The 27,012-nt window shown below is 39.1% G+C and overlaps 2 protein-coding genes and 1 long non-coding RNA gene across 5 annotated transcripts; 2 read left to right on the top strand and 1 right to left on the bottom strand.

Moving 5' to 3' along the window:
- LOC100534508 (putative gonadotropin-releasing hormone II receptor) lies at positions 1-5,652 on the top strand. The gene is made up of 4 exons (XM_019360053.2): positions 1-654; positions 1,809-2,410; positions 3,925-4,129; positions 4,595-5,652. Exons 2-4 carry the CDS (start codon positions 1,820-1,822, stop codon positions 5,098-5,100), a joined length of 1,302 nt encoding a protein of 433 aa, XP_019215598.1. The 5' UTR covers positions 1-654; positions 1,809-1,819; the 3' UTR covers positions 5,101-5,652.
- On the bottom strand, positions 4,775-25,137 carry wdr93 (WD repeat domain 93). Of its 3 annotated transcripts, XM_019360049.2 has the most exons (17): positions 25,068-25,137; positions 24,073-24,156; positions 23,081-23,282; positions 22,398-22,462; positions 22,193-22,271; positions 22,025-22,098; positions 21,092-21,161; positions 20,762-20,918; positions 18,673-18,737; positions 18,312-18,398; positions 18,042-18,173; positions 16,450-16,657; positions 16,309-16,369; positions 15,832-15,988; positions 15,553-15,739; positions 15,370-15,450; positions 4,775-4,905 (listed from the first exon to the last, which is right to left on the bottom strand). In XM_019360049.2, the coding sequence occupies exons 2-16, from the start codon at positions 24,142-24,144 to the stop codon at positions 15,375-15,377; spliced, it is 1,692 nt and encodes a 563-aa protein (XP_019215594.1). In that variant the 5' UTR covers positions 24,145-24,156; positions 25,068-25,137; the 3' UTR covers positions 4,775-4,905; positions 15,370-15,374. The 3 variants fall into 3 exon arrangements, with proteins under 3 accessions (XP_019215594.1, XP_005447642.1, XP_019215596.1); XM_005447585.4 differs by lacking the exon at positions 4,775-4,905 and having other exon boundaries at positions 15,296-15,450; XM_019360051.2 differs by lacking the exons at positions 4,775-4,905; positions 15,370-15,450 and having other exon boundaries at positions 15,598-15,739; positions 15,832-15,971.
- On the top strand, positions 8,790-9,620 carry LOC112846933 (uncharacterized). Its single transcript, XR_003220150.1, has 2 exons — positions 8,790-8,946; positions 9,043-9,620. It is a non-coding gene; the product is annotated as an uncharacterized LOC112846933 (long non-coding RNA).
- Positions 25,138-27,012: the final 1,875 nt, after the last annotated feature.

The following is a 27,012-nucleotide window of genomic DNA, read 5'->3' as shown; positions in this document are numbered from 1 at the left end:
CATGCTGTACAGAAGCCAAAACATTAATAGAGAGACAAAGATGACTTTTCAGAAGCAGCTTTTGGTTTTAAAAATTAAATCAAGGCTTATGTTTTAATGGTCACTGGGGCATATAATCTGCACTCATACAAACCACCAGTCAAATAAAAAAGAAAAAACAGACAAAATAATTTTTCTGTGGACAAAATAAACTTTCTGTGGACAGCGCATCTCAAAATCTTCAGATGTTTGTCACGCATGATGTTTCTAAGCCCCAGCTGTCTTTCCCCGATGATCTCATGAACCATATTCATGAGATGGGGCTGACTGGAGGGTATCACACCACAACTCTCATCCAAACTATCATTTTTTTTGTCTGCCTTGTCATCATTCATCACAGTTATGCGTCCTAACCACTTGAGTGGGCTGTTGGCGAATGAAGCTGAGGTCAGACCCCCCGGGGGGGTTTATCTCACACGTCTCTGATTGGTGTGTATGGATAGGATAAGGGCGGAGCAGCTGGAGCAGAAGAGCCGGACGGCTGAACCTGCGGACTTCGTAAACTTGCAGCAGCATACCTGTGGAAGACAAACGCACATTAACGCATTAACACACGAAGCTCTTTTAGTCCTGCGGTGATTTTTAAACCCTCGGAGAAACACGGCGTCACTCCACGTAAGTTTTTCTTTTTTTCATATTTAATAGCACGCTGTCTGTTTTATTTATTGAATGAATTCAAAACTACGACCCTTTATTTTATTAAGAATAATTTTAAAATGATGATTTTTACGTATTGCTTTGCGTTTTGTTTTTTTTAAACAAGTCTGCGTAAAATAACATGCCTCCGGTGCAGGTTACCAGTTTAATACAAAGCACAGCCTTGTACAACTGCAAAATGTCCAGTGGACGTGATGTTAATCTCGTTTTGGGAATTTAGTGATTACAAACTACAGGGAGCGGTTTTACTGATGCCCGGAGCTCCAGTTCCTCTTGATAAACAGTGCACGGTATCTAATCAATGCCCCTTATTTTAAAAACGAAGAACTCTGATAAGATGTGCACAGTAAAGATTTTAGGTCTATTTGGATCTAAGGACGACAGATTCATCGATTTACCATATATAAATAGGATTATACTGAAACTGTTTTTATATAGTGGTAATAACCCACAATGCGATTGTGCGTGTAATATTTCCTGTTTTATTACAGGTATAAAACACATGCACATTAGAATATAACATATTGCTTATTTTGCTACTGACACAAAGCAAACATGATGCTGGTGAGGCCTTCACGCTGTTGTGAAGCTTTCTTATATTTTATGGTCTTGGCTGAACTCTTAGATTTAAACGTTTCATGGTGTTACGCAGGTAGCATCACTGTGATGTTTCATATTTGGTAATGGGGCTCACAAAACATCATTTAATGGTATGGTCACAATCATGTTTTTCTTTTTCTTTTTAAATGCTCCTGATTTAATATTTAATAATATACAATAATCTTCATATTTGCTTTGTTTTTTTTCCAATCTGTCTTCGGTTTTTAAAGAAATTCTCGGTAAGCTGTGGGTGAATATTAGAATTCTTGTGTGCACTCTGGGACAACATGAAAGCACATGTGTAAAAAGTTTCAGCTATTGCATTAGCTGACTTTGTTCATCACAGTCTGTTAGCTCCATCTTTCCAGCTTAGTGCACATTGGGCGTCCATACATGCATATTACTTCCTCTTGATGTGCTGCCATCATTTATGGGCTGTTTGTGTTTGTCTTGTAACACACTTATTCTGGTCCCTTGGTGATTCCCTGTTATTGCTTTTCTCCTATTTCCAGTGTTGACCTTCATGGTGGATGAGCACAATGTTCCTTCCCCTGAGCTTCAGAAAATGAATGCCTCTCTGTGTGACCCTGCAGCGGTTATGTATCAACTGGTGGCAGACCACCAACTTAATACCAGCTGCAACTGCTCCTCTGGCCTTTCAAACTGGACAGCGAGGGGCGAAGCCCCTCAGCTGCCCACATTCAGTACAGCGGCGAAAGCGAGAGTGATCATCACCTTCATCCTCTGTGGCATATCTGCCTTTTGTAACCTGGCAGTGCTGTGGGCGGCTCGCATAGATGGGAAACGAAAATCCCACGTGAGGGTGCTGATTGTCAACCTGACGATGGCGGATCTGCTCGTGACCTTCATCGTGATGCCCGTAGATGCGGTGTGGAACATCACAGTTCAGTGGCTTGCCGGAGACTTTGCCTGCAGGCTGCTGATGTTTCTTAAGCTGCAGGCGATGTACTCCTGCGCCTTTGTCACAGTTGTGATCAGTCTGGATAGGCAGTCAGCCATCCTCAACCCTCTGGCCATCAATAAGGCCAGAAAGAGGAACAGAATCATGCTCATGGTGGCTTGGGCTATGAGCGTTGTGCTGTCTGTCCCTCAGGTAAGGTCAGGCATTCCCGCTGACAGCACAGGCAATGATCAGGACTAATTTGAATTCAATCATACCATTAAACTGCTTCTCATCCTCTCTAAAGAAGGTTTAACTCCACTCCCTGCTTTAGTACAATCTTTCATAAGTAATAATTTTCAGAACAAAAAGTATACAGGCAGTCTGAAATAAAGAGCTCCTTGTGACACATTCATCCCCGTGTGGAAAACTGCTGAAAGAAGCACCAAAGTGAACAGTAAGGGGCCCATTTACTCAAAGGATAATGTAGCTTTATTTATTTTTATGAAAATGAATGAATCCCACATCTATCCTGGTTACAGGTATTGTATCACAGACCCAGCATGAAGCTGCTGTGTTCTTGTTGTCCAAGAACACATAACAGAGAGATACTGTTGCATTTGGAGTGTAGGTAGCATTTTTCTTTGTGTTTGTGAGAACATCAGCTGAATGAGCCAGTTATATTTTTTCATTTCATTCTGTTCATGAGTCACGAACTGACTTAAAAAAAAGAAGGTATTGATTGCAATCTGTCCTTTTTGTCAGTGTTTCTTAGCACCTGTTAAAATCATGGAGTAGGTGTGTGGTGTTTGAACCTGCAGGTGTGCGCTGCGTAATTTGAGACTAAATCAAATTAAACTGTTGGTGTTCATAGGACACACTGGTTAGCTGAGTAATTTCTGTGTTGTTCTCCCTGTGCCTGCATGGGGTTCCTCCAGTTTCCGTCCACAGTTCAAAGACAGGCATGTTAAATTAACTGGTGATGAAGCCTAAGGATAAGAGATTTAAATAGATCACCCTTCTATAAGAGAAGAAGTTCCTAATTTATGGATTAGGCTCAAATAAATCAAAGGTCTAGAGGTGTAATTATACAAAATTGGTGTTTAAAATAAATAATAAACCTTTGTTATACTGTCCAGTTCACGCTCAGAGTCAGTACTTGCTTATGCACTATAGATTTATGCCTAGTTAAGGACAGCAGGGTTAAAGCCAGTTAACTATAGCTTCATTTGACCGGTTTGCATGGCTTATTCCAACTTTTGCAACAACTTCTAAAGGTTCATGAGCTCCCTGAAAACAGGATGGAGATAAAAATTTGTCAGGCACAAGCAGTAAAAGATGTTATTTAGCACTCTGAGAGACAGTAGCTTGGTAAAATGTATTATCCTGACATGATCAAAATCCAACTTAGTAGTAGTTTTTCTCTTTGCAAATAACTGTGAACAATTTTTAAAAGTCAAAGTGACATTAGCTCAGCAGGGTTATTTCATTCTGACTTATTTCCAGTGGTATGTTGCCAGTATAATTTTCACTAATTTCTGCTACAGAAACAATACAAAATGATGAACTATCAGCAGGACTTAAAGCCACACAAGGCTGATTTTGAACCGGGGTAATCTGACCCTTGAAGCTGTGAAAAAAGATATCAGTAAACTTGTGAAAGTAGCTCATATGTTACTTCATATGACTAAAAATCCTTTTCTAAATATCACCTTTTCCCTCCTCAGATGTTCCTTTTTCACAATGTAACCATCATCCATCCCGAGGACTTTACTCAGTGCACAACACGGGGGAGCTTTGTCACCCACTGGCATGAAACGGCCTACAACATGTTCACGTTTTGCTGTCTGTTCCTGCTGCCGCTGGTCATCATGATTACCTGTTACACCAGGATCTTCTGTGAGATCTCCAGACGACTGAAAAAGGACAATTGTAAGTTTCAGAAGAAATAATCTATTAAATATTAAATGAGCGGCAGTCTGACCAGCCATAAATGCCATAAATGTCTCCAGGTGAAGAATCCTAATACTGGTGATCCCCCTACATTTTTGAGAACTACCAGCTGAACTCCCAAAAGAACGAACCAATACAGGAGGGCCATAGAAAGACGAGAAAGGGGGAGGAGCAGACAGGGAAAGAGTGAGAGAACTAAACAAATAACAAGATCAATGTAGAAGCTAAAGCTGAATGAAAAAACAAGAATTCAATGACTAAATCATTCATGACGAAAGTTGGCAAAGGCCTTTGACTATCCATTCAGTATCACAGTACTCTCAAAGTGAACATCTGCTTACCTCGAGCCAATAATTATTCAAAAATAATAACTGTATTTGTTTATATACATAGCATTTTAAATGTGCACTATAATTTTGTTTCTGTCCTCTGTTCTGCTTCCAGTACCTTCCAGTGAAATGCACCTGCGGTGTTCAAAGAATAACATCCCGAGAGCCCGGATGAGAACTCTGAAAATGAGTATTGTGATTGTTCTGTCTTTCATCATCTGCTGGACTCCATACTACCTGCTGGGCCTGTGGTACTGGTTCTTCCCTGACGACCTGGAGGGGAAGGTTTCCCACTCCTTAACTCACATCCTGTTCATCTTTGGGCTTGTCAACGCCTGCCTGGACCCGCTCATCTACGGCCTATTCACCATCCACTTCAGAAAGGGGCTCCGGAGGTTTTATACCGGCACCACCACAGCGGCTGATCTGGAAAACAACACGGTCATAACTGGGTCTTTTAGTTGCGCTGCCAACTCTTTGTCACTGAAACGGGAGGTGAGCCCTGCCAGCCCTGAGAGGCTCCTGCTGTGCAAAGCAGAGTGGACCCCACCGAGGAGCAGCTTTCTAACAGCCAACAACGACACAGACAGAAAAACTCCCAGTGCTGAGAGCATCTTATGAGAAGAATACACTATTGGTTTTACTGTTTTATTTACTCATATTTATTCGGTGTCATGCTCTCATATGTAGGTACTCTCATTCTCGTACACTCACCGGACACTTAATTAGATACACCTGTTTAACTGCTCAAAAACACAAATATTTAATCAGCCAATCACATTGCAGCATTTAGGGACGTAGACATGATCATGAACTGCTAAAGTTTTTCAACTGACCATCACAATGAAGAAGACAGGTGACTTTGAACTTTGAATTTGAACATGGCATGGTTGCTGGTGCTAGTTAGAGTGTTTAAGAAACAGCTGGCTTTGAATCTCATCATAGATGTGTAGCTGACAAATCTGCAGCAGCTTTGTGATGCTATGGACCAAAATCTCTGAGGAATGTTTCCAGCACCTTCTTGTATCTGTGGCATGAAGTATTAAGGCAGCTTTGAAAGGAAATGAGGGTACAATCCAGTACTAGTCAGGTACCAATCTGAATACATGAAGTGACCAATGAGAGTATGTATACAATACAAAGGCCAAAAATGGCAGAATGCTGGAAAATGGATATGTTGAAAGATTTTATTATGTTTATGTTTAGAAGTACATTTTGTTTAAGCTTTTCTAGATGTGTTTGCTCTTTTTTACTAGAGAAGTTACGTTGTGCAAGCTTTGTGTGCATTCCAGAGCTCTCTGACTTTCACACACACATCCTGGGAGCATGAGAGAGGTTGTACCTTCTCTTACTGATTTATGGTATAGGAGGACACCTACTTTGTATCTGTTTTAGTCTAAGAGCCTTTTGTTTAGATGGACCGCTAGACTCCTGGCACCAGCTTTGGGGAGTCTTCACGGGGTCATATCTCGACCCCACACACACACACACACACACAAGGTATTCTTTGTTCACATGCATACCAAGGTATACGTTATATGTTAATGAACCTATGCATATTCATGTAACCACAATAAAAGAGCAGTGTTACGGGGGAACGGACGAGAGCAACTGGGGTCAAGCGAAGGAACGGCGCCTGTCCAGTTCTCTCCCGTGTACGTTAATTTGTAAAACCTGTCTGAGTGTCATTTATTCCAATCTGAGTTGCATTACAGGAAAACTCCTTACATTTCTTGGTCCTTCGAGCCGGATCAATTTAACACTTTTGTGTGATCCTACGGGAAAACCTCATCGAGTCCTGACGTCGTGAGAAGCCCGCGCTGAAGTCTGTCGACAGCTCCTGTCTAGGTACAGGATAAAAGACCAGAGACGTGAATTCGGGTTCTGGCCGGCGTTTTTAGAAGTGGTCCACGACGGTGGGGGTCGATGAGGCGGACCTGAGAGACCGGCAGTGAATCAGCAACCAGGTGAATATTGACACTCTGAGACACGTTGCGTAAAACCGTAAAAGCTCGCCTGAAGAAGGCTGGTAGCATTTTTAAAATAAAATAGAGCTCGTCTGGGACTGGTAGCTCCCCCGTAGTGGGTAAAGTTAGCGCGTGCATAAAGGTATTTATTGTTTTATTTTTGTGTTGATGGAATAAGTTGATTTTACAGCACAATAAGGAGGCTGAACTATTCCATTAATTTGTTTACTGTTGGCCACCCAAGTACTGGTGAAGAGAGAAAAAGGTCGTGTTTTATCACATAAAGATGACACCGCTTTCAAGAATAGCTTGAAAGTAGAAGGCCGTGTCAACTACCTCTCTCGATTCTCGTGCCAGAGAAGGTGCCGCAGTTGTGTAGTTGTAAAGGATTAAAATGGGTAACGAAGCTTCAAAACTCACTGCTGACGAGCAGTGGTTAGAGAAAAAATGTCCAGGCGCTGGACAAATTAGTGCATATAGATAGAGAAATCCAAAGAAAACCTAAATGTCCCACGTGGGAGGGAAAATGTATAACTAAATTATAAGAAACCTTCCAAGCAGAAATAAATACTGAAAAGGATGCTAAAAAGAAAACAAAGCGTACACAAGTGGTGTAATATTTTAAAGCATGGAAAGAGGAATGAAGTGGAATAAACAAAAGGTTAAATTAAAATAGAGCCTATCTAATGTATTCAAATTGATAATAGAAGGATAACAACCTGTAAACTGGTATTAACAATGAAATATAGTTGGCAGGACGACCGTGCCTAGAATGGATAGAATGCATGAAACCAGATAATTCACACGAAAATATATGAAATAAATAGAGAGATGCATAAGGTATATTAAGGTTGTGTCATTGTTCAGCCAAGGAAAGTGTGTGAAAAGGAAAATATCTCCAGCTTGGGAAGGGGTGAAACTGCAGATCACCCCCATCCCTCGATGGATGCAAAATAAAATATAAATAAAATATTGTAATATACTATTGCTGTTATATAAAAAGATAATAACATTAATAATGAAATAATATTAATATGAAGAGGCACCTCGGTCAGTTGTGATGTGAGGTGGATAATTGTTAAAAGTAATCTGCATCAAGCTTAAGGTTTGCTCAAATTCAGTATAATGACATATGAGATGAAGAAAATAAAGAAAATATGTAAACTAATTAGGTGCATAGAGACACTTGACCCGCTTGTAAACCTGTCATCCTAGATGAGATTTTGTTAAGATGAAGAGCAAACCTATACTACCAAGCTAATGAGCAAGATACACACTTTTATATTGTATTAATTTTTTTTTGTTTTTCAGAGCAGAAGCTGCATGATATTAAAAGCTTTTGTTTGTTTGTTTTGTTGGTTTGACAAACAAATTTGTGATCATACTTGTGGATCACAGTGACACGAAATGATTAGACACATGATTTACTGATGCCTAGTTTTAGAGCTGTGAGCCACGAGCTGTAAGCAATGCAAAGTTTTTCCCAATTTAGAAGTTTGACATATGTAACATGTATGAGATATATGAATTATTTTAAAACGAAATAGAAATTGTCCAAAATGCCTTAAGAAAATATGTAGTGCTGTATCTACAGAGGAAAAAAAGAAGAAGCATTCAGTAACTTGGAAATAGCCTTTCTACTTACATGTAGATGGAAGTGCAGGTTACATGAAAGCTGTTTTAACACAGGCATTTGGAGAAAAACAACGTCTGCTTGCATTTTACTTCTGCAAATTAGACTGTTGTGTGCAGGCCGGTGTAGCTGCAGCAGAGGCAGTAAAAAGTAAGCTGACATTGTTTTAGGACACACTTTAATCATCAAAGTGCCCCCATGCAGTGACTTCAATTTTAAATCTAAGCCAATTTGTCTTACCTGACACATGTGAGACAACTCTCAAATGTTGGACACTTATTGTCGCTATATGGAAAGTTCAACAAAGAGTTTGGTTAGTCTGGAGAAACAGGAAATATGTGTGCCTGTGGTATGTCTGTAACAGGAACTACATGCCCATAAAAGGAGCTGACTGTGTCAAGGACGCAGACAGACAGAGAGACACACAGACAGTTAGTATGTTTTTTTCAGCAGTACATCATTTTGCAAAAATTTGGCAGAATAGAGATATGATTACTTCTACTGGAAATCCAGTGCAACATGAAAATCTTTTAAAGGCACTGTTGGAAGTGATAACATTGCCAAAACAGTTAGCATTATGTAAATGTGCTGCACACCAGAAGGACAACTCAGAGGTTACTAAAGGCAATAACTTCGCAGATCAAGCCGCAAAAGCAGCTGCACAACAAACAATAGACACATTAATGTCTGAATCCTCAATGCAAATACCACTTGATGTGCTTAAAAATGAATAAAAAGCCGCACCAACTGCAGAACAAAAGAAATGGTTAAAATGTGGTGCACAGCTAAAAAATGATTTGATGACCTGTAATGGTAATCCAATACTACCAAAATCCCTACACAAAACAGCAGCATTAGTGACACACGGTTCCACTCATGTGTCAACCGGAGGGAGATGGTAGATATAATCTCTAAACATTTCTTTACTCAAAATTTCGAAAATTCAGCAAAAGAATTTGTCAGAACATGCATGATTTGCCAAAAACATAATGCACAGGGAAACCTCAGACCAAGAAGAAGTAATTTTCGCACACCACCTCATCCTTTTCATACCATTCACATGGATTTTATTGAGCTAAATGAAAGCCAAGGTTCAAAATACGCTCTAGTGATTATAGACGTGTTCTCAAAATGGCCAGAAATTTATCCTGTGAAAAAGGCAGATGCAATTTCTGTAGCAAAATGCCTATGCAGCCATTTTGTTCCAACATATGGCATCCCCACTCTGATAAGATCAGACAATGGGACACATTTTGTTAATGAAGTAATCAGCAAGGTCTCTGAAGCACTAGGATTCAGTATCAAACACCACTGTGCTTACCATCCTCAAAGTGCCGGACTAGTGGAAAGAACTAACGGCACGATAAAACAGAGAAGAAACAGGGAGACTATGGGCTGAATGTAAAGGTCTAGTGAAAATGTGGATGAGATTAACACAAGGCAGGCTCACAAAAATTGACGCCATTTGAAATAATTCATGGAAGACCTTTTCCCACTACTAATACTGAGTGAACCAGTAAACAAATCAGCTAGAGAGACTACTCTAGTAGAGTGGATGGCAAAGTTGCTAGAAAATACAGAAACTGTGTTGAACAACAAACTGCTGTGTGACTCTTCTCCAGTATCTTGCAGGTTGAAGGCAGGTGATTGGATCCTGATCAAAGTACTCCAAAGGAAAAATTGGAGCTTACCAAGGTGGGAAGGTCCTTATCAAGTGCTACTCACCACACCAACTGCCTGCAAAATAGCAGAAAGACCGTCCTGGATTCATCAAAGCCACTGCAAAAAAGTGAGTGACAACCTAGACGTTTAGACGCCGACACCCCTAACTCCTGGTGATCTATTGGTGAAGGGAGGGCTGATCGGGTATACCCCGCCCTCTACTTCTCGCCGGTAGTCTACTCATCAGAGGTCACAGGTGTGTCTGGTCATCATGAAGACCTTCGTCCTCCTAGTGGCTAGTATTGCACTCCTGGTGAGTTTATTGACACTCACCCGAAGGAAAGAAGATGAACAACACCACCGGACAAAAGGTCCTCCACTCACTTTTTCCATGGGTGGGCACCGGAAAGAACATGTTAAGAATTGAAACTTTGGACTACCGCTTTGGACTGTTCCTGAATGCCTCGTGCAAAATCAACAATCAACAAAATGAAGAGATTGATGCCCTGCGCATAACTGTGATGCAACACCGAGTCGCACTGGACATGATTCTGGCTGAAAAAGGAGGACTCTGTATACTCTTTAACAACACATGCTGCACGTACATTCCAGATAATGTACACTCATCCAACATGACTGATGCTTTGAAAATATTTAGACAACTCAGGGATGCACGACAACAAGACTACGTCACAAACACAGAAGACTGGCTCACGTGGTTGTTAAGCGGCTCTTGGAAATCCCTGCTGTTTAAAGGACTTGTTTTAGTTGGTGTTCTACTATTGTTATTGTGTCTTTCTACTTCATGCGTCATACCTTGTTTGAAGAACATGGTGTCAAAAATGGTAACTGCTTCAATTAATGCAGTGGTTCCCAAAGTGTGGGGCCCGCCCCCTAGGGGGGGCGCAGAGCTATTGCAGGGGGGGGGGGCGCGGCATGAAAAGGGGAAAAAAAACAAAAACAACGCTTGGACAATGCTAGCACGGGGCGCCCACACAAACGCAAAGCAGGAGATGAAGCATTGCTGAATATGTTTCCAAACCAACTTCATTCTAAGCCAAAGACTAGAAAATATGGTGAGGCATATCTTCCCTTTGGTTTCACCTGCACAAGTGCTGAGGTAGGTCTCCCTGCAGAATTAGTTTTCCTTGCATCGGGAGCAGCGCTGGGCTGTTCAAATCACGGACAAACAGTATCCCACAGTTGTTTATGTTTTTGAACCCATTTTGTAGAGGGTTTTTTTGAAAAATGTATTGATAGCAATGTTGAACATTATTACACAGGAAAAAAAACAACTACATGTAAAATAATTACACCGTGATGCCTCTGCCTTTCTAAATGCAGGGACAGTAATGGCCTGTATATGTAAGCGTGTAAAACCTGCAGAGTCAGATTAACAGTATTTTGTCTCTATCTGCCATTCTGCAATTCATCTCATGTAAACAATAACGTGGCGCACAGTGTGACGTGAAAAAGGCACATACCTTTGACGTTGCGTGACAAACTCTGTATTCCTTGTCCACACGTAAACGCAAAAAAAAAGGAGTTTTAAAAAATCTCCGTTCTCGGTGATTCGATACGCCGTTTACATGTGCCCGAAACAGCTGCGCGTTCAAAAATACCCGTGTAGGTGCGGACGGAGCGTAAAAGAGTTGGTAGTTTATTTTCTTACTACCTGTAATTTATTGCAGATTATTTGTATTTGCTTAATTGTTTAATAAATGTTTGAGGTGTGAAATAAACCGCAATGGAGCAAAATATGGGTGTGCGTGGTTGAAGGATGTGTTTGTGCGTGTGCGTGCGCGCGTGCACGCGCGGGGGTGGGGGGGCGCGAACATTTTTCTTGTTAAACAAGGGGGGCCCAGCAAAAAAAGTTTGGGAACCACTGCTTTATAAGATCTCAATAAATAAAATCCAGCTGTGTCAGAGTGAAGTTTGTTTTGATTTTTTTTTAAACAAGCCAGACTTTTAGTTGGGTTTAGTTTTAGTTGCAACTATTAAACAGTCCAATAGCCCTTGCAGACAGTATTTGATCCCCAAAAAAGAGTAAAGAGACTCTGTCTGAAATTTGGTCCTACAGTATAAGCATTTTAAAAACATCACTTTGATCATTGCAGTTCAGTATTTATGGTCCAGAGTTTGTGCCAGTGCACTGCCAAGTATTAGCCAAAGTATCATGATATCATAATACTTTGTATTTCTTAAGATTTTTTTTGATATAAGTTACAACTATTATGCTACCTGGTGTTTTTAAACACAAAATAGAACTCTGAAAAATGCATTTAAAAAACTAACAACTTTATATATTTCACAAAAACTGTCTTTCTACCAGTCTTTAAACACATCATCTACAAATCTCATTTCAACAATAATATTTTTGCATTTGCACAACCAGCAGGAGGCCTGAGAACTGTTAACGTCACAGAAATAAAGGACTGTTTATATGTTCTGTAAATTACAATTTGTGACCATCTGAAATGAAATGTATTCAGCTGGTGGAGTGACTTTTGCTGCTGGAAATGTCCTAAGTAAAATAATTTGTATTGGACAGCAGTTATATGGGATTTGTGTGCAGATGTCATGCATGTCTGTCTCTGTTCCCAGAGGGGACAGCTGCCTATAATCAGCGATGAATCATAACCTCAGATGGAAAGGGCCATTTGTACCCTGGAAATGTGACAAAATTAAAATCCTCTTTGGCTCTCAATAAAAGAGAGCTCAAGTTCGGAGCAAAGAAACTGAGAAGTGCAGGTTCGTGCAGCTGAAGATGACTATTGGACGCTTATTTGGGAGCGATTCTGAAAACGTTTCTTAAAAAGCAGCATCTATTATTTCTATGATACAAAAAATCTGCAGAAATTCATCTCTTACAAAATAGTAGCTACATCCCAGCATTTTATGAGGAATACATATGAACATGAAAGACTTTTGAGGTTGCATTTAATTTCAAACTGAGATAAGAAACTGATTCTTCTTTCTAAATGATGCCTGTATCATTCATCTGCTAGTGTGTGCCAACTGGATCAGGAAAATCTGAAATTGATTGTAACCTTAGTCAAAATATTGGAATTCGTTGTTGGCCTCATCTTGTGATTAATATCATCATATATTAAGCTGTCGGTTATTTTACTAATCAACCAATTAGTACATATTTATATGTAAAATATTAGCAAGAAGATTAGAAATCAATAACGTGTCAGAACAATAGTGCTAAAAATAAACAGACAATTTTCAAATTTGAAATTTGAAAAGGTTTTTGCGTGACTTTGAAAAAAAAGAGCAACACCTTGATGGAGGAAAATTACACATTGTAGGTTTTTACAAGAGACATATTACAAGCCATTTAATGCTGAGATATAAAATGCTCCTTAACCTCCCAGCTCTCTGTTACAAGACACACTCAGGTAATGGTGCTGTGAATTCAGACTGGTCCAGAGTGGTCATCCTGTGTTTTGCCTCCAACACAATCTAAACTTTTTTCTTTAGCATGTTCAAGAAGCCGAAGCCCCGCGAGTGAGAACAAATCCGAAGAAGACCATCTGTGCTACATGTGATAAAAGGGCAACTTTGGATAGATCTGATTCTCCTGAAAGTGCTCAGAGTTCATGAGTAAAAACAGAACTGTTATGAATCCTTTCTTTTTAAATTAATTTAACAACTTTCAATTCAGGTTTCATTTAGCTTTAAGGGCAGAAAATAAACCCACAAGGGAAAACTGTCACTGGCTGTTTTGTTTGTGTGTTAGCACTTTCAGTTTATCCTAAGGAAGAATGAAGGTAAAAGACATCAGTCAATCTGAGTGGGAAAAACTCAAATCAAAAATAACAGACCAAAAAAAATACAACCCTTTGAAGTCTTTGCTTCATAGCAGGCGCCTTATTTCGTGTCAGAAGAAACAAACAGATTCTTTTCTTGGTGCACATCTAATACTGACATGAAAACCTGCCAAGCTCTCTGAATGGAACACCTGTGCTATTGTTGCCTTCTGAGTCATGACATGAAGGCTTCTGGTCTCAAGTCTTTTTAAAGCCTCTTAGAAATTCAAATTAGAAATTCAAATGAGGCTTTCAGTCAGATATTAAAAACAGTATCAGTATCTTGTTCACTTTTACAGAGAGATGTGGCAGTGTGCTTTCATAAGATGAAAGAAAATGAAAGAGAATTACACAACTGTGTACAACCCTGTTTCAAAAAAACAGAATTGAATGAATGGGAAGTCTTTTAAAGACCCCCCCAGTTAAATGTTACCGTCCATGCTCTTTATCAGTTTGATGCCAGTAAGATGTTGAAAAAAAGTTTTGACAAGGCAACAACCGAGTGGAAAAGAACAGAAAAAAAACTGCTGGCAAATCTCACAATTCATTAGCTCAAATAGTAACATGACTGGGTACAACAATATTTTCCCAAAAGGCATGGTTTCTCATTGTACTCATTGCAAATAATTTTTTTTTTTTTTAATGAGTGAAAACCTGTCAAAAATATGGCTTTCATCATTTATGGTGAAGTATATAAACAGGACCCCACATTATAATTCAACGATTCAACTGTTCCCAATATCATCTCAGATCTCACCTGGCATCTAATTTGCTTTTACCTCAGTGCTCATTAAATTCAGACACCACCTGATCATGTTCCCCTCTAGAAAAATGTGTTTGTTTGCCAAAAACCATAGCTGAGTATAAACAATAAATACTCTTAAGATGCTACACTGTGTAATTATTTTAGTTAATTTTGTTGCATAACAAATTTTTATTATGCAACAATTTTGTTCTTCTGAAAACATGACTTATGACACATTCAAGGCCCCAAAAGGCAACAAAATGTCAACATGCTGCGACTGAGCTCAGCTCGAATACACTCATCCTTTAAATAAATGTCCCTCGAGCTCAGCAGACAGAAAAACAAGGACCATTTTTCTACAAGTCACATTTAATACCTGAAATCTGATCTTACTTGAAATAAAATAAAAACCTGAGATTCATGGTTTGAGTAGAATCACATTTGGATCTATGAGTTCTCCCAGGTAAAGTGTTGCTGTGAGAGGACCATGTTTCAGCAACTTTGTATCCAAAATCATGAACATTTACAGCAAATAACACAGGCATGAAACCTTATTTCCCTCTATGAACATCATGCTCATTTTGGAGACTACACATTAGTTGTTAGTCTCCAAAATGAGCATGATGTTCATAAACCTATCAGGAGAAAGTTTAATGAGGTCATAGACCAAAAGAACAAAGGTTCAGTTTCCTGCAGGTACTTATAAAAGCAACTAAAGGAGTCGCCCCCTGCTGGCAATTAGAAAAATGCAGGTTTAAAGGATTTCCCCCTTTGCTTTTCTTTTCAAATCTGGAAGCTACTCATCTTTTATATGCAGTCTTTGTGTGTGCCCATACAGCAGGAAACAGATTCTCAAAATTATATATGTTTTAATAAAACAATTTCAGTTTGCAATTCAAATGCATCAAAAATATTTAAAAAACAGAAAACAAAGACAACATCTTAAAACAATTCCAGCATTTATACTTGCTAAGTTTATCAGTTAAAAAAATAATTTTTAATAGGATCCTCCACTTTGTGTCTGGGTGAGTAGTGCTGTAGAGATGGTGGGAATCACTTTATTAGTACCTTTATCATTTCATTGAATTTTCCTGCAGCTGCTCCCATGTCTGTGTCAGAGTTTTGTTCCTTTCCTCCACAGACTGTGCTCTTCACATGAAAACACAGGAAAAACACGATGCTACTTTAACATATGCAAGTGTTTGGTGGAGTTCAAGAACAGTCTGCATACAGTACAGAGACAATGCCAACCTTTTCTGAAGGTAGAAACTGCAGGTTTCCTCTAAGGTGTCGTAGCTCAGTGTTTGCTGCTGTTGTGTGGACTCAGGATGTGAAACAACATGCTGCTTAAAGATGTCAGACTCTGCAAAACGGAAGACGAAAAGCTGGCTCTGGTTCCTTTCTTCAGATGTAGCACTGTAGCTGGTGTCCTGGTCACCTGGATGAGAAATAAAAAAACTTTATTTACAGTATTTGTTCTAACATTAATTTGAGAATATGCTGTTATCATAAAATGGTGTTTGGGTTTACCTCGTATGAACAGACTCTGCTGTTTGGAGTTCAGCGCATAAATTGGACTGTGGGGAGTCGTAATGAGATGAGTTGTGGGAGGAGTCAGGAAGCACACAGTGGTGTTGTTGATGACATCTTGGATGGACATTTTTCCACTCCTTTGCATTACAAGTGACTCACAGAGGCAGGAAAAAATGAGACAGTAAGATAAGAATTTAAAGTCATTAAAGGGAACCTATTGTGTTGATTTCCTAGTGCTTACTTCTATTTTTGAACCCTACTCCAGTAGCCCTGCGTGACTCGCAGTTCAAAATAACCCATTTATCTTATACTGGGTCCACTGAACCTTTACATCATAAAGGTCCAATGGTGCATTTAGTGCAGTCTCAAGCCTGAGCTTTTGTCTCACAGGGGTTATTTGCCCATATACTGACCTCATTATAAGTATTCTGGTAATCCATTTTATATTTTTATCAACAGCTTGAGTGTTCCTACCATTCCCTGCAGGAACTGCACTGATGCAGTGACAGTCGGGAGGTCCTTGCTGTCCTTTGGCCTGAACAGACACATAAAGTGATGTGTAAACATTTAATCTAATACAATACCACGCTTCCACGCAGGTAAAACTCAGACAACCTTTCAGAGAGCTGCTTTGTGTTGGGTTTTGTCCCTCGTCCAGTTGTGACGGTATGAATTGCTCCACTTTTACACAATATCAAAAGATGGACTTTTTCAGCAGTAAAAATCTGGAAGTCATCATCAGTCACAGGGCAGCAATCCACAAACTGTACCATGAATAAGGCGCGGTTTGCTTCTGGCATTAAAACGAGAGACAATGGAGCCCCTGGAAATAAAAACAAAGAAGAATAAACAGGCTAAAATGTGTTTAGAATAGAAATAAATAAAAAAGCTTTTAGACTTTTAGCCTCATAGATATTAAATCAGAGACTGTGTATTTTTCTGCTAACTGACTCATCCTCATTATCACTTTCAGTCATGTTTTTGTTGGAGAATAAATATATCTGTCAGCTTACTGAGAACGTGACTATTAGCTGAACTGTGTTGTCATATGCACAGCTGGATGTGTATTTAACTGTGGAAGCACTTAATAACAGTGTCATTATTATTAAGTGTCAGTAAGGGAGACAAAAGGATGTCTGCCTTTTCTGTCGATGTGTTTGCTGAGACACAGACATAATGAAAATGGATATCCTGTGAGGAAACCAATCATTGCTTCTCATCTGACTTCCAGAGAATCTGATTTTTTTGTATAAGAACTTTAGAACATTGAATGAAAAAAAAAGAAGAATATTGAATGAAGCCCTGCCAATTTTTACAGGCCCCTTTAAATACGCATGCGTGGGTAAAACTTTGGTGGCTTTTGATTTGTATTATGTTTTTAGCAGTTTAGAGCCCTCATATCTTACTAAAGTACAAGACGACTTTAAACTCATTCCCGAGTGTCATGAGCTAAAGCCAAAATCTTGTTTTTCTTCAGCATATTACTCATATTCTCATTCATATTACTTTAAACATCAATATCATGGGATATATCACAGTTTCAACAACGGCAGCAATTTAATATCGAAGAGGTAGAGAAACAGGAAAAAGCATTGGTACCCTGATAATTTACTGGAGAAATCTTCCAAAATTGCATTTGAGTAAATTTTCAGGGGTCATATCACCACTTGGAATAAGTTGCTTGTCAAAGGAACACATATGAAAAGTCTCCCTTTTATCTTCATTTTGATACAGGGCTCACCTTTAACATTAATTCCTTCTGGGGTCAAAGTAATTTCCTATTCTATTTGTTTTTTTAAATCCCTTGAAAACATAATGACTATGAAATGGAGAAACAAAACTGATGTTCATATGTTCTATTTAACATTTGTCAAAAATAATTAACAGTTTACGCAATGCAGAACTAAGTTTTTTTATTTATTACATCTGATGTTTCGAGCACACCTGCTCTTCATCGTACCTGACTTTACAGTTTGAGCCTTTGAAGGTGATCAACAATGACTGATTTTTACAACCTTAATGGGAAAAAGTAATGAATGCTCATATGGGCGATGTACAAAGTGTAAATATTTGCTTTCCCTTTTCCAGATTTTATTTTAACGGAAAACAAGGATGTCTGCAGAAAATATGTAAACTCCCAATCAGAGAAAGCTCGGGAGAATTTAGCCATGATGATATTTTAGAGTCCCCCCTTAGGATTTACTCACCGGATCGCCTGTCCCAGACACACACCAAGGCATCACTGAGCCCAAGAGCGATGTAACGGGTGCATTTACTAACAGCTGAGCAGAGGATTTCCTTTGCATTTGGCCACAACAAATCTGGCATGGGTTCCACATCTGCATCAAACAAAAGACCATTCCAAAACATTAAAATAATCTCACTGGTGTAAAGAAAAGTATGCTGCAACATCAACACTTCTTAAAGCTTTTGTTCTTAGTATCTAGATTTATCTCTAAATAAATAAAATATCCTACATGGGCTGCTCTTTGATGGTTTTTTTAGGAAATACTGAAGAAGATTACAGCTGCCACTCCACCACACAGCAACAGCGACAAGTAATCCTAAGAAAAGGTCAGACATTAAAAATGACATTAACAGGAGCATGGTCTGCATACTGACTTGATTATGTCTTTAATGGATCTGACTGTTGAATATCAATCATGCATAACGAATAAAATCCAAAGCAGGAGGATACCCTTGTGACTTTCAATCAATTCATCAATCGTACATATAAGGTCAGAAAGACAGAAGGATCATTACTGTGGAAATTTCCAAATGGGTTTGACATATTTAAATTACTGGAGAAAGCAGAAACACCCGGACTCTGTTACAAACCTGGCTGAAACTCTGCTTTGCTGTCACCAGGACCACAGGGCAGAAGAAAGTGCTGCGTGCAATGTCTGGAAAAGATTCAGTAACTAATATGTAACAAAAGAGAGATAATTGTTTGCAGACAGACAGATCATAAATGCTGGAGGACCCACAGGTGAGTTTTATTTACTCTATATGTATGTAGAACTAACTCATCTTATGTCTTTAATACTGGATTTGCTGATGATATAGTGACTGGTTCGATTAGTGGTTCTTTGCATATCTGAATGAGTCTGTTAGTGTCATTCTAGTTTTCTTCAGTTAACCACATGAGGTCTTAGAAGGCAACCACACAGGAAGTCAGGAGCACCAATGTGGCAACCAGAGACCACTAAAAGTCAACAACATTCGACGACTTCAAGCGACTACGAGCAAAATATCTGCTGGCGATGCAAAGTAGGGAGATTTTTTAATTTTGAGGTGAGTGAGCAGCATTACATTTACAAATATAAACAAAATGAGCATATAATCTTCTTCTGCTCTTGCTCTTGACGAAGGCGGTCGCACTTTTCTCCTCTCCTCCTCCTCCTCTCCCTTAGCTTCCCTGCTTAGCCTCTTGTGTCCTGTCTAGTCTCGTGTTTTTTGTATTACTTTTCCCTGGAACACTTTCTCACAGTCTGTTCTCTAAAACCTAAAAGAGAATTATGGATTTGATCAACTGGTCTCTGAATGCAATTGACACCCCTTTCTCAACGAGAAGTTTGGGCTGGGGTGAGCCTGAGTGCTGAAGATATCTACCTATTCGGAACCATCTCGGCAGATATCTACCTATTTGGAACCATGGTAACAGGGTTCTGGCTGATCGGAGCTGGCTTGGCCCTGACTTTCCGGAGAACTAAGGAAGCGGAACCGGCTGTTCAAACCCCCACAAGGCTGCCTGCTGGGATTGAAACGATGGGAAGAGGCGCGAGTTTCTCAAAATGGGCTCATTGAGTGCAGCACGGATAAGATCTTAGAAAGGCTTACGGCTGCCGTGAATACTCAGAATAAGATCTCTGAGTGCAGACTGGATTACATCTCGGAAGGGCTCGCTCGGCATAACATCTCTGAGCGTAAATTGGATGACATCTCGGGGAGGCACACTGTCGTGAGTTCTCAGAATCGGCTCTTTGGGCACAAGAATGACAACATCACAGAGCGCAAGTATGGCGAAGCTCGCGGCTCTCCAACGGGAGATTGAGAGACCAGTGTTGGACTGTAGAACTGCTTGGAAATTCATATGAGCTGTTCGCACTAAAGTAAAAAGCACCATCACTCATGCGGATACCCCTTTGGCGCCAGCTGCGGTTGCAAGACTGGAGCTGAACAACAACACCCTGATAACGACTGTGTTTTGACTGTTCTTCCCTTTCTATGCAAGGCCACCTGGGTTGGCTGGAAGACTGTTTACTTAGCCTGGCAGGGCGAAGGACACTGTCTCAGCTGAACTCTGGACACACACACACACACGCACAGAGACATATATACACATGCAGACATACACTCATCCCCCCTCCCCCCTCCAAACGCCTTTGACGCTTATTCCCTTCCGATGCTGACGGTGGATCATGGAGACCAGCACATAGGCTGCAGGCCCGGATGTACTGTCTACATTGGCTGTCTCTCACCCTTTACCCACCCCTGTTGCTTGTCATGTGTTTTTTGGTGTATTAAGAGTTTTTTTTTTTTCTTCATGTGCTATGTGCAGAGGTGTTTTTTTTTTTTTCTGTTCTCAAACTGATCTCCCTGTTGGAGCTCAGTCTGGGAGGAGTTATTTTTTTTCTCCTTATCTTTCCTCATGTGGTGCATTTTCCATTGTTATACCTCTCTGACCTGTCTTCCCCATGTGATGTTTTTGTGTAATGTATGTATGGTCGCAGGGTAAGATGGCGCCGCCATTGTGTGCAATAGGTCGGCAGCCTTATGAAATTTCCCCTTGTGGGACTAATAAAGGTGTATCAAAATCAAATCAAATGTAATACAGACAGACAGACTGACCAAAACAAAACAGAGCAACCAAAGAAAGCAGCTTAGCTTTGAAATGCTGATTGTATTGGCACGAACTTTATCACACCTTGGGCTTTCATTCATTTCCTTTGTTTTTCCTTCATCTGTACTGAAGGGCGGCTTCTCCCATCGAAGGCTGCTGCTCCTGATTATGTCCAGAGCCAAACAGTGCATCAGAAAGTCTGTTGGCTGCGAGGCCTCAGGTGGACCATTGATTGCCTTCTCTGCCAAGAAGCAGAAATATGAAGGTCAGTTGCTTGGCTGCATTTTTATTTCAATCATGAAAACAAGAGATACAATACATAAAAACTGATAGACCCACATACATGTCTGCATGTTTGGTTAAATTATAGCACAGTGTAAATGTAATGCTTCTGCTCTAACAGAAAAGTTATACCTGTTGGGATTTTTGGTGGCCTGATTTGAATCATTACTGTAACTGGTGACCATTCAGATGAGTTTGGGTTCTGAGGATTAAAAAAAAAAAATCTGTTTATTTAATGTATGATTCAGTCACATACAATATGTAGTCCCGATCAAAAGTTTAAGACCACTTGAAAGATGGCAAAAAATCATATTTTGCATGGTTGGATCTTAACAAGGTTCCAAGTAGAGCTTCAACATGCAACAAGAAGAAATGAGAGTGAGACAAAACATTTTTGAGCATGCAACGCTTAAACTGAAACAGGCTGTTTTACAGCTGATCAAAAGTTTAGGACCACATGCCTTTAAAAGGCCAAATCTGTGAAAAAAATGTGGATTCATTTTCACCCATTCCATACATTTGAAAATCCTAGGTAACTTCCTTTTTGCAGCCTTCTGCATTCAGAAGGTTTTCAGAAAACCTGACCTCTGACCCTCACATTTAGGTCAAGGTCACTGAGATTCAAACTGAGATTTTTAATACATACACTTATGATATTAATTTGACAGTCCTTGGTGTCATCTTTCTTGAATTGTCATGTTCACAAAATTTTCAGAAAATTTGACTTCTGACCTTGGCCTTGAACTTGTCTAAGATTTTTAGTAGATACGCCTAAGGTATTAAATATAAAAATCCTATCTGGGTGTTAATGCTGCTTGCCCGGCTGGATGATGACAATACCCCAAGCATTTCAGGTTTAAGGGTAAAATCTAGAAAAAAACCCAAAAAGATGGGAAAACCTGAAAAAAATGATGGTAACAAGTGTAATATGGAGACAAATGGCATAAAGAACAAAGAGAGACTGGGATGTAACCAGGACTTCAAAATCTTTGGTCTTAGCACTCCTTCTCAGAGTTCAGTACCCAAAAACATATTCTTATTTCAATTTAAACAGTGACTCTTTACCTGTGCCATCTCCAACTCTTTCAGCCATGCTGCCGAAGGGAACTGGTAGATCTCAAGCCAAACAGCTCTGCCGCCTGATAGGAGACGTGAAATGAATGAAATTTTGCATTTGATTGCAAACTCTAACTAAATCCCATCATAAAAACTAAAATAGAAGTTCATACTTACAACTGAGTGATGCAGCTCCATAATTTCCCCCTTCAAAGAGTTCAAATGACAAACAAATGCTCCTTTTGTTGATATCTTCCTGTTATTCAAATAACTGATTTGTTTTCTTTTGTTGTTTAAATAATTAAAAACAGAAAAATTCAAAGTGAAAACCACACCCTGCCCCAGTTATACGAGTCATTTAGTAAAATGTGACAATACACACCATAATGTTAATAACGCAGAGGAGGTGTATTGAGTCCAAGTGATGACCAAAGACTCTCGCAACACCTGTAGATGATAGCAATGATGTCAGTATGACGAATAACATTTAATAATATAGACCCTGTTTACACACTTCAAAAAGCATCACTGTCTAAGGCAGTGGTTCACAAAATGTAACATTAAAATGGAGCATCAAATGCACAAAAAGGCATGAATTAAATTACATTCACTACATTAATTACATCAGATGCCCTGATTAACATACCAGTGGCTCAGACTGACTGCAAGAATAATATTTTTTATGACTTAAAAATGAACAGTTTCTTAGGTGGAGTTAAGTTATGCTAAGATTGTGCTAAGTAACTCAACAAGGCTCTTGGAAACCAAACATCCCTTCTTAGGGAAAATTTGCCTACTGCACAGATTCTTAACCAGAGGCAGCAGCAAAGTCTGATTGTGTGTGAAAGCGGCCAATAAAAAGAATAGTGACAGGAGCCTATCCTATCTGTCATAGGGTGAGAGGACGGGGTGCATCTTGGACAGCTTGCCAGGCCATTGCACGGCCAAATGTCAGTGTGCTTTTGCTAATATATAAAATTCCAGCTGTCTGATATATTTTTATGACAGATAATTGTAATAAACAGCAGAAGCAACCCAAAGAAAGCCTGGTGGACCATAACTCACCCATATCATCAACAGTGCCAAGCAGATACATGGTCTTAGACATACTTGTCATCTGGATAGATGTAATTTCCAGCCTGTCCCGTAGCCACCCTGCAACACGATTCAGAGATGACGCACGCCACACAGTCAAGCCCCCGGAGTGGCCCAGACAGAGGTACCTGCCGTCGTCTGAGCAAGCAAGGCAGTTGGTGTTTTCTGGGAGCTGACAGATGAGGGGAAAAAAAGTCTTTCTAGAAGCAAGTCTCACCACTAAACACCTTATATGGGCTGCTATTTTGAAACAATAATTAAAATAACTTCATGAATTTCATTAATCACAAGTATGTGAAATTGCACGTATAGAATCACCAGTGAAATGAAATCTCATAACAAATGCTCAAAAATACTTGCTCACACCTGTAAGTTGTATTTCTACAATCTTCCCACAGGTTTCAATTCATAATTCTTCAAGTAACATATTTCTAGCTTAGAATGAGTATGAAAACATCTACATTTTGTTTAACGAAACTGTTATTTTTATTTGACAACCTTTGTTTTCTTCATTGTAAAAAATGGAATAGCCTCATTTGCTGGTTCAGAGTTGACTGGACATATTTCATACTGGTCTACACAAAAATCAAGTCCTTACTTTGGCCAAGTGCCAACAGATGCCATGATGCTACATGGATATAAAAATGTGTGAAAACATCAGATTATAAGCTTTAAAAATGTCTTATTTGACAGTTTTCACAAAGTAAATCATTTTCTATTATTAGTTTGTTAAATACATATTTCTTTGGTTCAGAAATCAAATGCATGGTGTCCAAATGAATGGACATGTTTGTAACTCCATGAAAAATGGGTTCATGAACCAAATTTCAATTGCACTTTTGGGTTGTTTTTCTTTTCGTGCTTAAAGAGGAATAAAAATCTAAGGAAAAAAATTGTGACCGAGGCCCTCATAATTAATGCATGAGACAGTTAAGCTCAAAACTGTATATGTCAAGATGTACCTGCATCACACCACTAAGTTCCAAAGTAGGCGTCTCATCCCTGGATGTCTTTGCTTTATGGGCTGATTCCATTTCTTATGTTTTCTTTGTGCATACATGGACATCAAATGAAAAAAACAAAAACAAGTTTTTTCAGCATACAAAGAATTTTGGCATTACCCCAAAGAAAGATCACTGTAATCAAAACAAATTTGTAACCATTTTTGACAAATAAAATATAACTACAGTTATCAAATGACCAGAAATAAAACTGTGTAGTGGACCACTAGTGGGCTCCACTCACACCCAGTGTACGGGAAGTGGTTGCTGCTTGTGGGGCACAAAGTGTTCAGTTGTGTTGTGATGAAGAATAAACCTGGAGAGAGAATCGAGAGCTCTCATGTCGGCTTTGTTTACCTCCACAACAGAAAGAAAAAAAATTAGAAAGAAATAGATGTCTGTGAAATAAGACAACACAGACTCACTGCTTTAACTATATGTAGATTTTGCTCATCTGCCCCTTTATTAGCCAGAAAAATCCCTGATGTTAATTGAGTATAAAGTATTCCAATAACATGTAGACTATGGTCGTTACTATGCAGGAAGTGAAACAGCCTTAAATGTCACATTGGTAAAAGCTGATACTATTTATATGCTGCTGAAAGTATTTATTGGAAATATAAAACAACAAAATGAATCAGATTAGCTCTTTTCGTAACACTTGATGTCATTCACTAAATACTTTAGAGCATAGAGTTTACAACTTTACACACAGACTGACTTATAAGGCCTAGATGTGGCTGAAAAAGAGTTCAGTGAGGTCACTGGTTAGCCTGGAGGCTAACAAACAGCTGAGACCACAGATTAAAAAAAATCGTAATATAAAGCTGTTTGACTCAGGACAAAAAAGGAGCAGCTTATAAAATAACTATTAAATCACAAACAAAAGTATTTTAGTGTTAGTGTCATTTTAGACCAGTGTGGAAAAGCTCTGAAAATGGATGTGTTGGTCTTACCTTAGCTTTGTGAACTCTGAACGGGCTTGATGTTTCACGGTCGCTATGACAACCGTCTGGCTCCACCCCGACCGCGGTTTAAAGCTGCTCTTTGTCAGGAGGAGTAAGCTATACACCGGCGTGGATGCTACAGGACGTTCACGGTGTGATCTGCAGCCCTGCGATCTAATCTATGTCTGAAGAAAGTGTATGTTCTATTCTTGTGATAAATGACTGATAAAATATTATTCTAATGTGCACTTTCTGTAACGCAGAAAGTATATTTTAATATTTTGGTAGCACTTTTTGCTTAATAATTTCACAGTATTAAGCATTATTAAAGTATTAGTAAGGTATTATCGAGTACTTAATTTAATTTTGATTAATTTGATTAATTAATTTTTTGATGTTATTCCATGTGGTTTAAGGGTTTCTGTTTCTCAAAATCATACTTTACTTTTTTATACGTTTTATTTATACGTTTCCCCTCTCCTGTTAGACGAGTGGACCAATCTTTGCCTACTGCAAGTGCCAACATCTGTATGATGTATAAAAAGATTTTACACACATTAAAGACACATTTGTTTTGCACTAAGCAGCAACCTCTGGAGCTTAAAAATTTAAACCATTTTAATGCCAAAGAGTGCAGTTTCTCTAGTGGTCACTCCCAATTTTATTTATATAACACAAAATCACAACAGCAGTCATCAACAGTATTTCTTTTGTCCTGTCATTTTAATACAACTCTACAAAGCATGTCAGCCTTGCACCTACTCAACCCGCTGAACCCAGCAGACATGAATAAGCAGCCAAAACTGAACTGGTCTGTACAGTTGAGAAAAATGCCCTGTGACAAAGCTCACATGTCAGGTACACACAGGTGAGTAAATTCATTATGACACTATTAAAATCATGCCACTTCTGCAATTATGAGGACTCTTAAGAAATGGCAGTCAAGGCATACAATAAAGCTTTTTGTGCACCGTTGAGCAGAATCTATCCAAAAATGGAAAATATTTTACCCAGCCCAAAAGCAAAATTTGCACAGCAGACAACATATTCAAGTAGCCTTTTGAAGAAAAATTAAGACTGTGAAAATTTTGCTTAATGATAACGTTGAACTGTTTGGTGGCAGCTCATAATAAGCTGAAGCTTTATACTCCACATGTGACTTGGCACTCAGAAGTTTAGACGATACATTTCATCACAAGCGGCACTATTGTCCAAAGTGTTCAAAATGTTTGTGAGGACATTCAGTAGGGCCAGGTCGGTAAGTCTCTTTCATGTCCACAAGCATGTTTTACATTGCAAGTTGGAGAATGATACTCGGATGAGGTCAGCATGGGGACAATCTGATGGTCTTCTGTTGTTCTCCTTTTATAACATGGTAATTAACATTAAATAAACTAGTGTTTTGTGCCATTTGTGACAGCCTCCACCGCTTTCCAACTCTGTGAATGTTTTAAGATCTCATCCATCTGGATACCAGAGTTAGTCTGCATCTTTGCAGTAAGCAGCAGACGTGTGTATTTGGGCACTGCATCTGTACAGTTTACCAATATGGCTTGCTAACCACAGTTACTAGTGTTAGCTGATGACTTAACCTACATTCTCAAATATGGTAACTTCCAGCTAAACAAGCAAAAATGCAGTAATTATAATAAAATGAATGTGGCCTTCAAAAAGCATGCTATGACCATCTTTATTATACAGTTTACAATTACCCCTCCAAGTATACCAAAATGCAAAATTAATAGGACTGTTTCATGCATGTGAAGCATTATAATGATATGGTACTGCACTGTGTTAACTGACAGGACTTTATAGCCAGCCACAGCTGGCCTTCGCTTTAACAATTAAGGAAACAAAAGATATAATAATTCAGGATATAAAAGCTTGGATTTTTAAAGATCAATTGATTTAGCCCATCCTTTACATTTGACACTTTATTTTTAAGTTTTAAAGT

This window comes from Oreochromis niloticus, linkage group LG1, assembly GCF_001858045.2.
Source record: "Oreochromis niloticus isolate F11D_XX linkage group LG1, O_niloticus_UMD_NMBU, whole genome shotgun sequence".
Classification (NCBI taxonomy): Eukaryota; Metazoa; Chordata; class Actinopteri; order Cichliformes; family Cichlidae; genus Oreochromis; species Oreochromis niloticus.
Note: the sequence above shows the minus strand (reverse complement) of the source record. Positions and strands in the feature narration are given on the sequence as shown.

What these genes read in the sequence shown, in the direction of transcription:
- wdr93 (XM_019360049.2), bottom strand. Translation starts at nt 24,144, where the DNA reads ATGGAATCAGCCCATAAAGCAAAGACATCCAGGGATGAGACGCCTACT. An exon ending in TGGCACTGTTGATGATATGG is followed by an intron (nt 22,463 to 23,080) that starts GTGAGTTATGGT and finishes TATCATCTACAG; the next exon opens with GTGTTGCGAGAGTCTTTGGT. An exon ending in TCTGCGTTATTAACATTATG is followed by an intron (nt 22,272 to 22,397) that starts GTGTGTATTGTC and finishes TTTGAATAACAG; the next exon opens with GAAGATATCAACAAAAGGAG.
- LOC100534508 (XM_019360053.2), top strand. Translation starts at nt 1,820, where the DNA reads ATGGTGGATGAGCACAATGTTCCTTCCCCTGAGCTTCAGAAAATGAAT. An exon ending in TTGTGCTGTCTGTCCCTCAG is followed by an intron (nt 2,411 to 3,924) that starts GTAAGGTCAGGC and finishes TTCCCTCCTCAG; the next exon opens with ATGTTCCTTTTTCACAATGT. An exon ending in ACGACTGAAAAAGGACAATT is followed by an intron (nt 4,130 to 4,594) that starts GTAAGTTTCAGA and finishes TTCTGCTTCCAG; the next exon opens with TACCTTCCAGTGAAATGCAC.